Source organism: Malaclemys terrapin, chromosome 2 (assembly GCF_027887155.1).
Source record: "Malaclemys terrapin pileata isolate rMalTer1 chromosome 2, rMalTer1.hap1, whole genome shotgun sequence".
NCBI classification, from domain to species: Eukaryota; Metazoa; Chordata; order Testudines; family Emydidae; genus Malaclemys; species Malaclemys terrapin.
This window is the reverse complement of record NC_071506.1, coordinates 16,406,034-16,421,728: the sequence shown is the minus strand read 5'-3', so window position 1 is coordinate 16,421,728 and position 15,695 is coordinate 16,406,034. Positions and strand designations below refer to the sequence as shown.

General features: G+C 41.0%; 1 protein-coding gene across 5 annotated transcripts in view; it reads right to left on the bottom strand.

Annotated features, from left to right (window-relative positions):
* Positions 1–15,695, bottom strand: part of DNAAF11 (dynein axonemal assembly factor 11) — a 65,002-nt gene that overhangs the window by 6,352 nt on the left and 42,955 nt on the right. For all 5 annotated transcript variants that reach the window (XM_054017130.1, XM_054017132.1, XM_054017134.1 and 2 more), the window contains 4 exons: positions 15,205–15,270; positions 11,670–11,739; positions 10,377–10,472; positions 1,689–1,774 (listed from right to left, as the gene is read on the bottom strand). In XM_054017130.1, the coding sequence (XP_053873105.1) occupies positions 1,689–1,774; positions 10,377–10,472; positions 11,670–11,739; positions 15,205–15,270 (318 nt within the window). The remainder of the gene's footprint in view (positions 1–1,688; positions 1,775–10,376; positions 10,473–11,669; positions 11,740–15,204; positions 15,271–15,695) is intronic.

Genomic DNA, 15,695 nt, shown 5'->3' with positions numbered 1-15,695 from the left:
CCTCCTTGCCATACCACCTACGAACCTTCTTTCACTTAATGCTGTGAGGAAAAAAGAAAGATGGTTTCCAAATGAAGAATGGCTAGGATTCTGTACCCAGATTTAGTGCAGGCCCTCAGGGATGTCCACTATAACAGTTGTCTAATGCTCTACTATGCAGGTGGAACCAAAGAAGTTAACGAGGATCACCCACCTGTTGAAAGCTCACATGGTGCTTAGGAAGATTGGTTTGATACACTTGGAACTGAGATGACTGTGCTAGCAAGTATCTAAAGAAGGATGGTATATTTCATCCTGAAGAAGAAACTTGACTGGTCTCCTTGAGTATCTCTAGGGTCTCATTTGTCTTTCTGCTGAAAAGATCTATTGCTTCTAAAAAGGGAAGTCCGATACACTTTGGTATGGACCTCCTGAAAGAGATTAGAAGTCCTCAGTCATCAATACTAACAGATTGTCCTAGCCACTGCCACACTATTGCCTGATTGCTAAGTGCATTGCTTGGAGCTCACAAGGAAGGTCTAAACACATTTAGCTTCTTTGTAATGATTCTATCTTCTGCTTGTTATGCATGTGATCCTAAAAAAGATGTGCCTTTGCAGCTGTACCTCACCACTACTACTTGAAGATTAAAAAATCATTGCCCTTACAGTACTATTTGGCCACTGGTTCTATATGCTGGGGTCAAGAAGAGTACCCAGGATCCATGCTGCCTCTTTTTCATAAGCATTTAGAACAGAAGCTCTGTAAAATGGTTCTGCTAGTAGATTTGAGCCCTTGGGTTTCTAGGTAAAGGCACTGGCTTCTTGGATTCTAGAGCAGAGCTGTCCCAGACTGGACAGACTGGATGGACTCAATTCTGTTGAGATTACTTGTACAGAAGAAAGACAGCTGGGTACTAAATGTTTCCCCCATTACCAGCAGTAATACAGGCCAAGGGGTAAATCCAGTGCAAAATGAGATTATCATAGGGAATGCCCCTACCTTAGATTATTCAGAAACCTGGGTGTGCAGGTCCATGACAGACATCCTATTTACACCTAAACTTTTTATCCAGATGTACGGTGTCAGAACAGAATGAAACCAATAAAAAGCGGTATTAAACTCAAAACAACATGTACTATAAACTAACAAGTTGTTTTTCATCTTAAAAACAAACTTTTAAACTGTTACCAAACACTGCTTTTATTACAACATAGAATGGGCTGGTATGATGCACTGCCTATGGTGATGGAGGGGGGAAAAAAACGGTGATTGGTGCAGTAGATCAACTGTAGCACTTACATAATTTTCCACTGATCATTTGGATTCGTGATACAGTCCCAAAAGTCATTGCTTCCTAGATGGTTCTAGGGCTCGTGCTGCACAGAGTAGCGGATCTATAGAGGCAGTTCTCGATAAAAGATTTTGGTTTTACTGCATTCTAGCTTAATAGTCTGAATGACAGTTGATGGAACACAACTGCTCTGTAGTAATAAGCACTTTTTTGGCTCTGCTTTTGGAACAGATCACTTTATAAACAGTACCACACAGGCCATTAGTCTAAAGCTTTTATGTAAAGTTTTACTTTGTACAAATCAATATTTTCGTACTTTGAATGATTATATACTCATTGGGCAGCAATAGTCTGACGAGTAAATAACTAATGTGCAAAAACATATAGGCTGTAAAGAAAGAAAAAACGAAGTTACCTTTTTATATTTGTCTGCAGTTTATTGCTGTCAGAAGGTTTGACCAAAGTGGGTGTTTTTCGGTTAGCCATAATTATTTCTTGAATCTGGAATAAAAATACATAACCAGCGCTGTCACAACATATCCTGGGATTTATGTGCAAAAGCATTTAAACAATCTTTTAAATAAAGAACTGTGGAAACATGAACATTTTATGTAATATTTTTCTGATTGTCTTGAGCTTTTAACAATGGGATCACATCTGAACCATTATAAACATCTCATCTAGGTATTTACACTACCTCATTTCTGTGGTATGAGTGCCTTAAAAAATAACCAATGTGAGAATGTGAATTTTGTTCACTTTTATGATTTTTTACTTTAGGCTGTGGTTCCTCTGTTGGATTTTAAAGTTTACTCCTAATAAAATGTACTTCATGTAGCATTATGCAGTGCAACATACATGCACAAGAAATTTGTAACCAATTTACCTCAATGAAATTATTATAAAACATCCATATAACCAGTCTTCTTTAGTACCATATTAGTTGCAAAGAATGGTTACTTACTCTGCAGTAACTGTGGTTCTGTGAGATGTGTTCTTTACATTTATTTTACTTCAGGTGTACATGCACCCCATTCACAAGATCGGATTCTTTTTGAATAGCAGTTTCTTTTGAGGCCACACCTGTGCCCTGAATTGCCCTCTCATTCCCTGTAGCCAAGGGAATAAAGGATGGAGTAGCTGCAATTATCCTCCAATTTCTTCACTAAAATGGAATCCAGATGATATAGGAGGAGGGCAGGTCTTGGAATAAATGTGGACAACACATCTCTCTATAAGAACTACAGTTACTGTAGAGTAAGTAACCCATTCTTTCTTCTTTGAGTGATTGTCCACGTGTATTTCCATTTCTGGTGCCTCACAAGCAGTGACCTCTGTCTGGAGGGGAGTGCTCAGGATCTACTGGGAATAAAGACAGCTCTGCCAAACTGAGCATTGGATTTGGAGCCACCTACCAAATAAGCAGTGCTGGGTGAATGTATGACTTGAACTCCAGGTAGGTGCTCTACAAATCTCTAAGGTGGAATGCCCCTTAGGAAGCTGCAGAGGCTGTTTGAGCTCTAGTAAAGTGGGTTCTAATCTACGGTGGTTCCAAGTGAACTATTGCATAACAAGTTCTGATTCAGTCAGAAACCCATTTAGATAGTCTTTGGGTAGATATTGACTGACCTTTCATCCTGTCAGCAAAAGCCAGAAACAGTCTAGGGAACTCCTGAATGGTTTTGTCCTGTCCAGATAGTAAGAGGACTGGACAACATCTAATGTATGAAGCTTCACCTCCCCTTGACGAGTATGAGGCTTGGGAAAGAAAACTGGCAGATGGATGTCTTGATTCAGGTGAAAAAGTCAAGAGACAACTTTAGGCAAGAACTTCAGGTGAGGCTTTTGTGTCACCTTGTCCTTCCGGAATACTGTACAAGGAGGTCCTGCCATGAGGGTTTGGGTCTCTCCTATTCTTTGGGCTGAAGAGATTTCCACTAAGAGGATGGGTTTCATAGACAGGTGACATAAAGAACAGGTTGGCATAGGATCAAAAGATGGCTGATATGAATGCCAATAACACAATGTTGAAGTTCCAGGAGGGTGGAGTCTCTCCAATTGGAAGAAAGCCAACTGTTGGGTGTGAGAAGACTGTGTGACCTTCAATAGGAAGAGGATGAGCACAAATAGCTGCCAAGTGGACTGGACTCTTCTGGAATGGATGGAAAGTCTCAAATGCTTTAAGGCTTTAATCCAAACTAGCTGGTATTGAGGTTTCTAGTGGGAGTAAGTGTTTTTGTGTTCCCAAATAGAGAACTTTTCCTATTTTGCTACACAAGTCAGTCTAGTGAAATCTTTTCTAGTACAAACAAGAATGGATATAGACATCCATGGAGCAGGATCTGCCCATGGACGTCAGCCAGCCAGCAACCAGGTAGAGAATCTGGCCTCTGCTCTGCATTATCACAACAGGTGGCTCTGGAAGTGTGTCTGGGTGCTGTGTTGATCGATTCATCATGTCTGAATATCAAAACTGTGTGGGTCATGCAGGCGCTACCAGTATCATCATGCTGCACCATGTCTGACCTTCCTCAGGACCCTCAGTATTAGAGGAATAGGTGGGTATGCATACATGAAGTCTGATGCCTAAGGAATGAGGAAGGCATCCAACAGTGAGCCTGGGTTGGACCCTCTCAGTAGCAGAACATCTGACACTTGTTGTTCTGGTTCATGGCAAATAAGTCTATTCTTGGATACTCACTTACAGAACACTTGTCATTGTCTGAGTATTGCCTGCTGAGTTTGTCGGCTAGGGAGTTTTGTAATCCTGAGAGATGCAGAGCCAATAGCGTGATGCAATGATGAATGTACTATTTCCATAGACAGACTGTTTATTGGCAGAGTGGTGATGTCCACACCCTCCCTGCTTGTAGATGTAATTTTTTTTATTAAAGCTAATGTTTAAAATCAAATTTACACAAGTGAAGAGGGAAGTTACTGTACACCTGGGGTCAGGCTTGAATTATGAGAGATTACAAGTATTGGTGTAGCAGGGCGATGACTCACCGGCGCGGCGCCTCCTGCTGGTCATCCAGGGAATTAGCTCGCCAGCCTCGGAGCGCCCTCTGTAGGTCGGTGTCTCACCTTGCCGCTGGCACCTGTGTCCCTCCCGGACCCCGGTGCCCCTTTACATTGGGGGTTCCCCCTTGGCAGTACCCCCACAGATCTGGGTCTCCCCTCCCTGTGGAACTCCCAACCCCCTATCCCCACCTTGCCTCCGTGGCTACTGCCAGTCACCATCTAGCCCCCGTTCACTGGGACTGACTGCAGTCTGTAATGGCCACTCATCACCCGCAAGGGGGGGTTTGGACCTGCTGCCTCTGCCTGCCCTTGGCCTGCCCTCTGCAACCCCAGTACCTTCTTTGGCCTTTAACAAGGCCTGCAGCCTGGGAGGTTTCTAGCAGGGCCGGCTCCAGATTTTCTGCCGCCACAAGCGGGGGGAAAAAAAAAAAAAAAAGGAAGCCGATCGGCGGCACTTTGGCGGCAGCTCAATCATGCCGCTCCATTCTTCGGCGGCACTTCGGCAGCAGGTCCTTCCCTCCCTCTCTTCCTCTTCAGCGGCACTTTGGCAGAAGCTCAAAGAGGAAGAGAGGGACTGAGTGACCCGCTGCCGAATTCCCACCAAAGACCTGGATGGGCCGCCCCAATAGCGGACGGAGTGCCGCCCCTTTGTATTGGCCGCCCCAAGCGCCTGCTTCCTTAGCTGGTGCCTGGAGCCGGCCCTGGTTTCCAGGCTGGAGCTCCCTAGCTCCTCAGGCCTTCCCCCAGCCCTGACCCACAGTACCTTTTTCTGGCCTTTAACAAGGCCTGCAGTTTGGGGGGTTTCTAGGCCGGAGTCCCCCAGCTTCTCTGGCCTTCCCCCAGCCCTGCGCCAATCTTGGTACCCTCTCAGCTTCCAGGCAGCAGGCCCTTCCCTCTCTACTGCCAGAGAGAGACTCTCTGTTCCTTCTGGCCCACTGCCCTCTTCTAAGGGCCAGCTGGGTCCTAATTACACAGGCTACAGCTGTGGCTATTTTCCCCAAACAGTCCAGCTTTTTCCTTCTCAGCCCTCTGCCAGGGCTGTTTTAAGCCCTTCAAGGCATGGCGCGGTGATCACCCCACCACAGTTGGTTACAAGGTTCACAAGATACAAACTTAGTGTATAACCAGCATAGACCCAGATTGGGTGTGGGAGTTTTTAAAGCATCAGTGGATAAGTGATCTCGGGTACACCACCCATAGAATGTATTTAGAGTCCAAGTCAGTACTGGTGTAACGAATAGATACATGGGTGGGGTGCGTCCGTTGGGGTTCATCAGGGAAGGAAGTGGGTTATTTCCCTGACCGGCGGTCTCGTTTACTCGTTCTAGTACTGACAGTGTCATGTGATGTACTCGGTGGAGATGTCTCTGGACCACCTGATGGTGTCGGACACCATGAGCTGTCTCATGAGCCGGGCATAGCGCCGACCGACTCCGCACGCTCTCTGCACCAGCTCGTTGTGGGGGTCCCATGCACCCAGTGCTCCCACAACCAGGACATGGATCTGGACCTCGTAGCCCTGGGCTCTCAGGGTGTGGGCCAGCGGGGTGTATTTCAACACCTGCTGCAGGTCCTTGAAGCATGGGATGATACACTGTGCATCGTAATCAAATGGCTCTGAGCTCCAGGAACTTACGTGGAGATGTACCTCCTGGGAGGACCACAGGCCTTGATTCAGAAGGTAGTCCAGATGAGTTTCCCATTTGAGAGAGGAAGTGTCTGTCACCAACAGGTTGGTAGGTAGGGGTACGGAGAATGGTACGCCACTGCACAGGTGTAGAGTGTTCTTTTAGCAGTTTAACTAAGAGAGGACTTCATATAGAACCGCAACCATCATGTCTATGTGGTGTCTTCTGGGTAGATACACTGATCTCAACCACCCATGCATGCAGCATAGATAAAATTGGGTAAACTGCTTCACATAGTTGCAGGAGGCCAGATGACCCATGAGTCTGGGCATGTTCTGACTGATATCTTTGGGTGTGCTTGAAGTGGATGGTCACCCTAGGAGAAGTGATTTTTCTTTTCTCTCTTCTTAGAAGATAGTGTTGAGACAGGTGGGAATCTCTTGATGACAAATGAGCCCTGAAGATCAGAGTGGACCCATGGTTTACCAAAGCACTCACAGAGACAGTCAGGTCCTATTTGTCAGTCTTTTTCCCCTTGGGCTCAGAGGATGCCCTCACGGATCTCTCCAAGTGGAAGAATTTTAGGCAGGATTCCCTCACTTTTTGTGCCCTCTTTGAAAAAACAACATATCAAGCACTTATCTGGAATATGTGCTTCACTGAGAGAGGAGGCACTCTGAGCAGTCATCGTCAATGGGAATAGCTGCCTCACAAGAGAGACAGGATTTGAATGCTGGGGCTTTCAACTCTGCCATGTCCAGCAGGGTCGGGTACAGAAGGCACTCCCGAAGTTGAAGAGCTTGTCTTCTTTTCATTCTTTTTGGCCAACTAGCTTAACTAAGCTAAACTAACTTTACTATGGAACACGTCCAACAACCAGAGAAAACACAAACAATCACACATTAGGCAGAGATGTGGACTTTGTAGGGGTTTTGTTTCACTGACATGGGTGGTAAGAAAGACATGGAGGGAAGTCCGGCTACTCGGCCCTCCATGCCCTCAGCTATGAAGAGTGAGGGTGTTCAGAACAAATGCATGGCCCCAACAGACACTGTTATTCAAAAAGAATCTAATCTTACATGCATGTGGCACATGTGCATCAGTTGTGGAATACATGTGGACAATCACTTGAAGAAAAATATCATGTTTTTAAATAACCATATACAAATTTTAAAAATTAATTTGCAACTATTGTACTTTATCAACATGGATTCTACAAGAGGAGATTTCTGTTCATCGCTATTGCTATTATTTGGACTATTCAGACACCAGAGGACTTTGCAAGAGAATAGAAAAGAGAGCTATTTTAATATCATTGTTCAGAGGGATCCAGAAAAGGAACTGCTAAGTACAAGCTGAAAATATGCTGAAAATTATTATCCTTGCTGCAAGAGAAGCAAGGATAATAATTCTCAGAATTAACAGCAATGTGACTGGAAACATGAAATGCTTTCTTTTACTTCATGTGGAATTTATTCTCTCCAAAATCTGAGTTACACCAAGGTCACAGAGGAGCAAGACAAAGGCTCATTTATTTTTGCTTTTAAAAGAACTGAAAGCTATGAACAGAATGGAGGAGGATGAGTGTTGAAAGGTGTTGGGGCCTGATTCAAAGCGTATTGAAGCCAATGAAGAGATTCTCATTGACTTCAATGGCTTTGGATCAGGTCACTACTGAGACGTGATTGGCCTTTCCGGAGTATTACAGAAAGCCTACAGGGAGGAAGCCTATTTACTTAGATTATATAATATTCTTTAAATTTCACTAACATAAAGAATTTGCTAGCTCATTTATCTAGTTGCAAATCATTTTCTTTTGGGAATAAGTGTAAATCTAGAATACAAAGGTTAAACATAGCAGGATAATTATTAGGCTTGCCTTATCACTGACACATCCTGAGAGAACTCTGCATGAACTCTCAGTCATCTTTACTCTGGTAATGCATATCAAGCTTGATATTATCAAATGAATACCCACAAGTAATGCTGATGATCTCAGCTATACTAGCCTAAATGAGCCTAGCTGGTGGTCTCCATAATGTTGCTAACCTTTATTAATTATGCTTTTATAACACCCAAGGAAGTCCAGAGATACCTTCATGGGGTATGTCTCCATAGTGTCAACAGGACTCCTGCAATTCTGGAAAATGGTCTACATCTCCACTAAACAAGCTATGTGTTCTGCCACATGTGCCTAGGGATGAGGAATGGAATCTGTCACTGGGGATGGGCAAGAGATGGGCAGGAGAAGCCAATGTATGCTGCTGCTCCTATCATACATGCATTTTCAGGCCAGTCGTTCCATGCAGTTTCTGGACCCACTGGCAACAGGGGTCAGCATGTCTTGCAGCATCCTGCTCCTGTCTCACACATACACACCTGTGGGTGGACAAATGCATAAGCATGGCACAGAAATGTGGAGGGGGCTGTACAGCTTCCCTGTTCCCTAACCCTCTATTCAGCAGACTTCCCCATTGTTCATGATTCTGCTGTGATCTGGCAGCTTGGATTTCACCCTTAATGACCAAGGAACTTAGTAATTCCAAACCCTCATTTAAATAACTTACCTAAAACACAAAGTTAATCATAGGGTAAATACAATCCAAATTGTGATATTAAGGAGGGCATATTCACTTAGCATCTGTCGGACTGGCTTTCTTGGCAGGTAATTTTAGACAGTATATTTGAGTATATTTAGAGACTATCTGGGATATTGTACATTTTACTATATTGTAAGGACACTAAGGGCATAGGATAGGCATCTATTAGTATTTTAAAAAATTGAAAGGATAAATGAATATCTATGCAAGATTCATTCCGTTCAAACAAACATTCAGAAGGTGCATCAATCAAGATGCCTAATGTCAGAGCCCATGTTTCAAAGAAATCAGTTTAAGAAAAGCACAAATTTATCAGGCTTTCATCTAAGTGAATTTTGAACATTACCAAGATGTGAATCTTGATCAAGGGAGTGAAATCATAGGCATACTTCCAGCTACTGGTGAAGTTGCAAGCTTGTTGTTAGAGTTACAGTATATGAGTTAATGAGAGGCTTTCCAGGCAGGGGTGGACAGATGGTGTGCAACTTGAGGGAAACAGACTAGATATAAGACACAGAACTAGAGTAAGAGAAATAAAAATTTAAAAAGAACTTTGTTAGAATAAAAGAGATTTAAAAAAAAAATACTGTTCTTACCTTACCGCTACCTCCGTAGCTTATGGTCACTCAAAAAATTTTAAATACGGGGCCAGATCCTCATCCCCCAGTTGCATCCCCTTAGCAATGAATCATGGTGCAAAGGGAAAGGGAAAACTGCCCTAGTTGGGCAGCTGGGGATTCCTCTTGCATAAGAGAATGCCCAGGACAATGAATAGCTGGCATAGCCAGTTCGAACACCACCTTTTTTCATGGTTGCATAGCATAAGAGCATGTCATAGGTTGCAAGAGGTGTGGCCAGAACACCTGGTTCTCCACTCATCCTTCAATCCTGGCTATGGTAAGTCACGGCAGCTTCAGGGCTGCTCTAATTTATGCTAAAAGGATAGGGGAGCACAAAAGTTACTCTGCCCCTCCCCAACAGTCCTGTATCAAAAAAAGCTTGGCTGGACCAGCATACCTGGGCCATAATGTAGTCTGCATCATATATATGTGAAGCATGCATAGTTTTAAAGTATTTTTCTCATTTCACTCATCTTAGGGCTGGTCCACACTAACCCCCCAGTTCGAACTAATATACGCAACTTCAGCTACGTGAATAACGTAGCTGAAGTCGAAGTACCTTAGTTCAAACTACCAGGTACTTACCACGGGTCCACACGTGGCAGGCAGGCTCCCCCGTCGACGCCGCATACTCCTCTCGTGGAGCAGGAGTACCGGCGTCGACGGCAAGCACTTCCGGGATCAATTTATCGCGTCTAGACAAGACGCGATAAATCGATCCCAGAAGATCGATTGCTTACCGCCAAACCCGGAGGTAAGTATAGACGTACCCTTAGAGTAGAAAGTAGACTTGTCTATTCATAGTCAGTTTAAATTTTCTGGTTCTCATGAGCTATCACAATTCTTCTCTGTTTGGACTGCAAATTCTTCATGAAATATTTAAATACTAAATACTGCAGTTTGTTTCAAATGAATAATACAGTTAAACAGTTCTAAAGGGATTATTTTTTGTAAAACTTAGAAAGAAAGAAAGAAAGAAAGAAAGAAAGAAAGAAAGAAAGAAAGAAAGAAAGAAAGAAAGAAAGAAAGAAAGAACATAAATCTTAGGTCTGCACCACATGATTATTCTGTCTGTATGAAAAGCTCTTTCTAATAGATATGAGTTCTGACAGCAAATGTTGACCTGATTTCATTAGCTAGTAATGTATTTCAGGTACAATCTATAAATCTTTCTCAGAGTACTGTTGATACACAAGTAGCTTTGTATGGTGCCTGTCCAAATGAATTTACATACCTTTGGCATGCTGATAACTAAATGTCCAGTTGTCTGAGATCTTTTAGCAGAGCTGCTATCTGGCTTCACCTCTGCAGGAAGCACAAGTTGAAATGGCTAAAGGAAAATAGGATAGAATATATCGTATTAAAATATTTTTTTACCCAGATAGAAAACATACAGAAATTCCATTAACATATACTTTGATCTGAAGGATAGGATAGGTCTGAATCCTCTCATGTAATATATATTAATACTAATCCAAATAACTGATCTGCATGTTAAACAACCTTCATTTACATTATATGTGTGTGTGTAATATATATAATATGCTTGCCTGAATTGCTGTAATAGAAAAGTGACACTTTTAAAGAAAGGTATGAAATGATGTTTGAGTTATACTAGCAATGAAATGAGAAAGACTAACAATCTATTTCAGAGAACGTAATTTTGAAATTTGTGCTTATGGAAATGGTATAATTATAAATCTGGATTCTGGTTTTCAATTTAAATTGAAAAACAAACAAAAAAATCACCAAAAATTACAGAAAATGGAAGGTCTCTTAAAAGGGGCTTTCAGCTGAATATACATCCAGTTCTTTCTGTCCTCTGTAAATTACAGATTGTAGGTCTAATTCTAGTCTCACTTTACTTGGTATAAACAAGCAGTATCTCTACTGAAATGAAGTTACTGTGGTGTAAAAAAGTTGTGAGGAGAATCCAGTATATTTCACTGTCCATACCTCCCCAGTTCACTTCTTGGTCACAAATAGAATCAGTGTGGTAAGTGGCTTTTTTCTGTGTGGTTACACACCACTTGGAGTAATACATTTAAAAAAGGGTTTGTGAGTACTTTTGAACTTTTATGTTGATTTCCTAACCTAATGACACTATTGATTTCTATTCAGACTTATGTGGTTACCAATCAGTTAGACCTATGCCTTTATTTTTATTTTTATTTTTTGGTGTGAAGTTACAAGGCAGTAAGGCCCAAATCCTCAAAGGTATTCAGGTGCCTAAGTTACAGTGAAATTAACTGATTGGTTTCAATGGGAGTTAGGCACCTAAATACCTTTGAGGATCTGAGTGTCCATTGAATTCAATGGCAAGATTCCAATTAACTTTACCAAGCACTGGATCAGTTCCTAAGAGTCTAGTCTTGCTTCTATTGATCTAAGTAAGAGCTTTGCCATGATTTCAATGGGAAAAGATTTAGGCCCTACAGTAGCCAAAAGTAAACCCAGGAAATGAGTAACAACAGACATGAAAAGTGAAATTCTCAGTTTTAAATGAAAGTAATAAGAAAATACGAACCTTATCCTTCACCATTACGCGGAGGTAAGTTGGCTGGACATCAACATCAATTAGAGAGCTGTCCAGATGTCTTCAGAATTAAATAAAAGTGAATTTAGTTTAAGTAAGTTAACATCATCGTTCAGGGGAAAGCAGTTAAGACTATGCAACTCATTAATTATGGGTTTGCAATTTGAAAAAATTCCATTTGATTACTCTAATGTAATTAAGTTATGTGACAGAATTAGGGCTGTCAAGCAATTAAAAAAATTAATCGTGATTAATTGCACGATTAAAAAAATAAGCATGATTAATCGCACGATTAATCACTCTGTTAAACAATAATAGAATACCATTTATTTAAATATTTTTGGATGTTTTCTATATTTTCAAATGTGTTGATTTCAATTACAACACAGAATACAAGGTGTACAGTGCTCACTTTATATTTATTTTTTTATTACAAATATTTGCATTATAAAAAAGAAAAAAATAGTATTTTTCAATTTACATAATACAAGTACTGTACTGCAATCGCTTTATCATGAAAGTTGAACTTACAAATGTAGAATTCTATACAAAAAAAACCTGCATTCAAAAATAAACCAATGTAAAACTTTAGAGCCTACAAGTCCACTCAGTCCTACTTCTTGTTCAACCAATCGCTTAGACAAACAAGTTTGTTTACATTTGCAGGAGATAACGCTGCCCGCTTCTTATTTACAGTGTCACCTGAAAGTGAGAACAGGCATTCGCATTGCAATGTTGTAGCCAGGATTGCAAGATATTTACGTGCCAGATGTGCTAAAGATTCGTATGTCCCTTCATAACTCAACCACCATTTCACAGGACATGCGTCCATGCTGACGACGGGTTCCGCTCAATAATGATCCAAAGCAGTGTGGACCGACGCATGTTCATTTTCATCATCTGAGTCAGATGCCATCAGCAGAAAGTTGGTTTTTTTCTTATTTGGTGGTTCGGGTTCTGTAATTTCCGCATCAGAGTGTTGCTCTTTTAAGACTTCTGTAAGCATGCTCCACACCTCATCCCTCTCAGATTTCAGAAGGCACTTCAGATTCTTAAACCTTGGGTTGAATGCTGTAGCTATCTTTAGAAATCTCACATTGGTACCTTCTTTGCATTTTGTCAAATCTGCAGTGAAAATGTTCTTAAATTGCACAACATGTGCTGGGTCGTCATCTGAGACTGCCATAACACAAAATATATGGTAGAATGCAGGTAAAACAGAACAGGAGACACACAATTCTCTCCCAAGGAGGTCAGTCACAAATTTAATTAACGCATTATTTTTTTAACGAGCATCATCAGCATGGAAGCATGTCCTCTGGAACAACGGCTAAAGCATGAAGAGGCATATGAATCCTTAGCACATCTGGCATGTAAATATCTTGCGACGCGAACTACAACAGTGCCATGCGAACACCCGTTCTCATTTTCAGGTGACATTGTAAATAAGAAGCGGGCAGCGTTATCTCCCGTAAATGTAAACAAACTTGTTTCTCTTAGCGATTGGCTGAACAAGAAGTAGGACTGAGTGGATTTGTAGGCTCTAAAGTTTTACATTCTTTTGTTTTTGAGTTCAGTTATGTAACAAAAAAATCTACATTTGTAAGTTGCACTTTCATGATAGAGATTGCACTACAGTACTTGTATGAGGTGAATTGAAAAATACTATTTCTTTTGTTTATCATTTTTACAGTGCAAATATTTTAATAAAAATAATAATATAAAGTGAGCACTATTTATTTTGTATTCTATGTTGTAAATTGAAATCAAATATTTGAAAATGTAGAAAAACATCCAAAATATTTAATAACTTTCAATTGGTATTCTATTGTTTAAAAGTGTGATTAAAATTGCGATTAATCATGATTAATTTTTAATTGCAATTAATTTATTTGAGTTAATTGCATGAGTTAACTGCAATTAATCAACAGCCCTAGAGAGAATCGTAGAATTTAAGCTCTTTGGGACTGGGACTGTGTTTTTACAGTGGCCAGCACAATGGGGCCCAGATTATTATTTAGACATTGGATTGTTATAGCAATACAAATAATAAACAATAATTGTTCTAATGAGACAATTCAATTAAAGTGTGCTATTATCAACAGGACGAAAAACTGACCCCCCCCCCATTTGGTAAGGCAACTCCCATCTTTTCATGTACTGTTATATATATCTTCCTATTGTATTTTCCAGTCCATGCATCTGATGAAGTGGGTTTTAGCCCACGAAAGCTTATGCCCAAATAAATTTGTTAGTCTCTAAGGTGCCACAAGTACTGCTCATTGTTTTTGCTGATACAGACTACCACGGCTACCACTCTGAAACCTGTCACCATGCAAGGTTAATATAATTATCCCCATTTTACAGATTGGGAAACTGAGGCACTGGGAAGTGAAGTGACTTGCCCAAAGTCACCTAGCAAGCCAGTGGCCAAGTTCACAATACAACCGAGATCTCTCAAGTCCCAGTCTAGTGTTCTATCCACTAGGCTACACTGACTCCCATATGAAGAATAACTTTTTACATTCCGTTTTCAGGAACTCAATCGCCTACACCAACACTCAAGACAGCATTTTTGTTTTTCAATATTGTTGAATAAGGTTTGTAAGCTGTAAAGAATCCACTTTGATTAATGTCTGCTATTGACTGAGCAATCTATACACTCTTCAGCCCATCACTGAAGGTACAATGTATCACTTTCTCTTCTTCCTTCTATTATAACTTCTTTACTACTTGGCTAACTTTTTCAAATGTTGTGATGTTTGCAATCCTCACTGAAGAGCATATACTATTACATACCAGCTTCAAAGTCTTATTGTCGTCAACACTTGAACAGCGTTTCCACAGCTTAAAACAAAGTCGTATTCTGATAACTCAGAAATACCAGAGAATAGGGGGGAAAAGTCCTCCAGCACAACAAGAGTGTTTTATAGAGTCCAAGGCCAGGAGGGACCATTGTGATCATCTGATCATTTAATCTGACCTCCTATATAACACAGGCCATAGAACTTCCTCAAAATAATTCCTAGAGCATATCTTTGTCCATGTTGTATAACCAATAACTGCACAAGCTTTACTCTACCAGGGGCTCACATGGACCGAAATTCTTCAACTGCAGTGCAGAGGGTAGCGATCATGAATAGAAGAGCTAAAGAGTGGGGGGTTTGCAGGGCAGGGGGGAGGAGTGAGGAAGGCAATGGGGATTTTGCATAACTCTAAATAGGTTGGTGCTGAAGGAACCCCTGTTGTGGACTCAGGAAAGGACCACTGGAACTGTGCTTACATGGATCCAACAATAAAGAACGCCTATAAAAGGAGCATACAGGACAATGGCTATTCAAGGTATGAAGGACCCCACCACCTGCCCACAGGTTTGGGTGTGGATTCTATTCCTTCCATTCTCCCCGTGATTTGTTCCCTTCACAAAGTCTCAGTGTGTGGGGAAGGGTGATTTTGAATACTGCATATCAGTGTATGACAGCAATGACAATTGCTCCCAAACATCATAATAATAAATAATTCTGACCTATAAACAGCAAGATCCAGGATGAACTGGTTGTTTTCTTCATCATCTTTCAAAAAGAAATGAAGTCTAGTAACAATGATAAAAAAACACCTTCAGAATAAATACAACTGATTTGTGTGAGCATACAGTTCCATAACTTTACATTCAACAGCTAGCATTTTTTAGATTAATACCAACATAATTTAGAAGATACTTCATATGGTCTTTTTAGAATCATCTACAGCTTCACTACATGAATGTTTGAACCGGGTTCTGTTTTATTTTTCAGGGTTTTTTTTTTCTTCTTAACTGAAAACCTAATTAAAAGTAGAGTACAAGGTCAGTTTCATTAAAATCCAGGAACAGAGACATTTGCTGGTGAAAACTTTTCTAGTGTAGAAAATGTGGATATATCTGTGGCTTCATCTACACTATGAGCTAGGAGTATAATTCCTCTGCGCCTGTACACATGCTTGCACTAACTCGATGGCAGTGTAGCCACAGTGGCATGG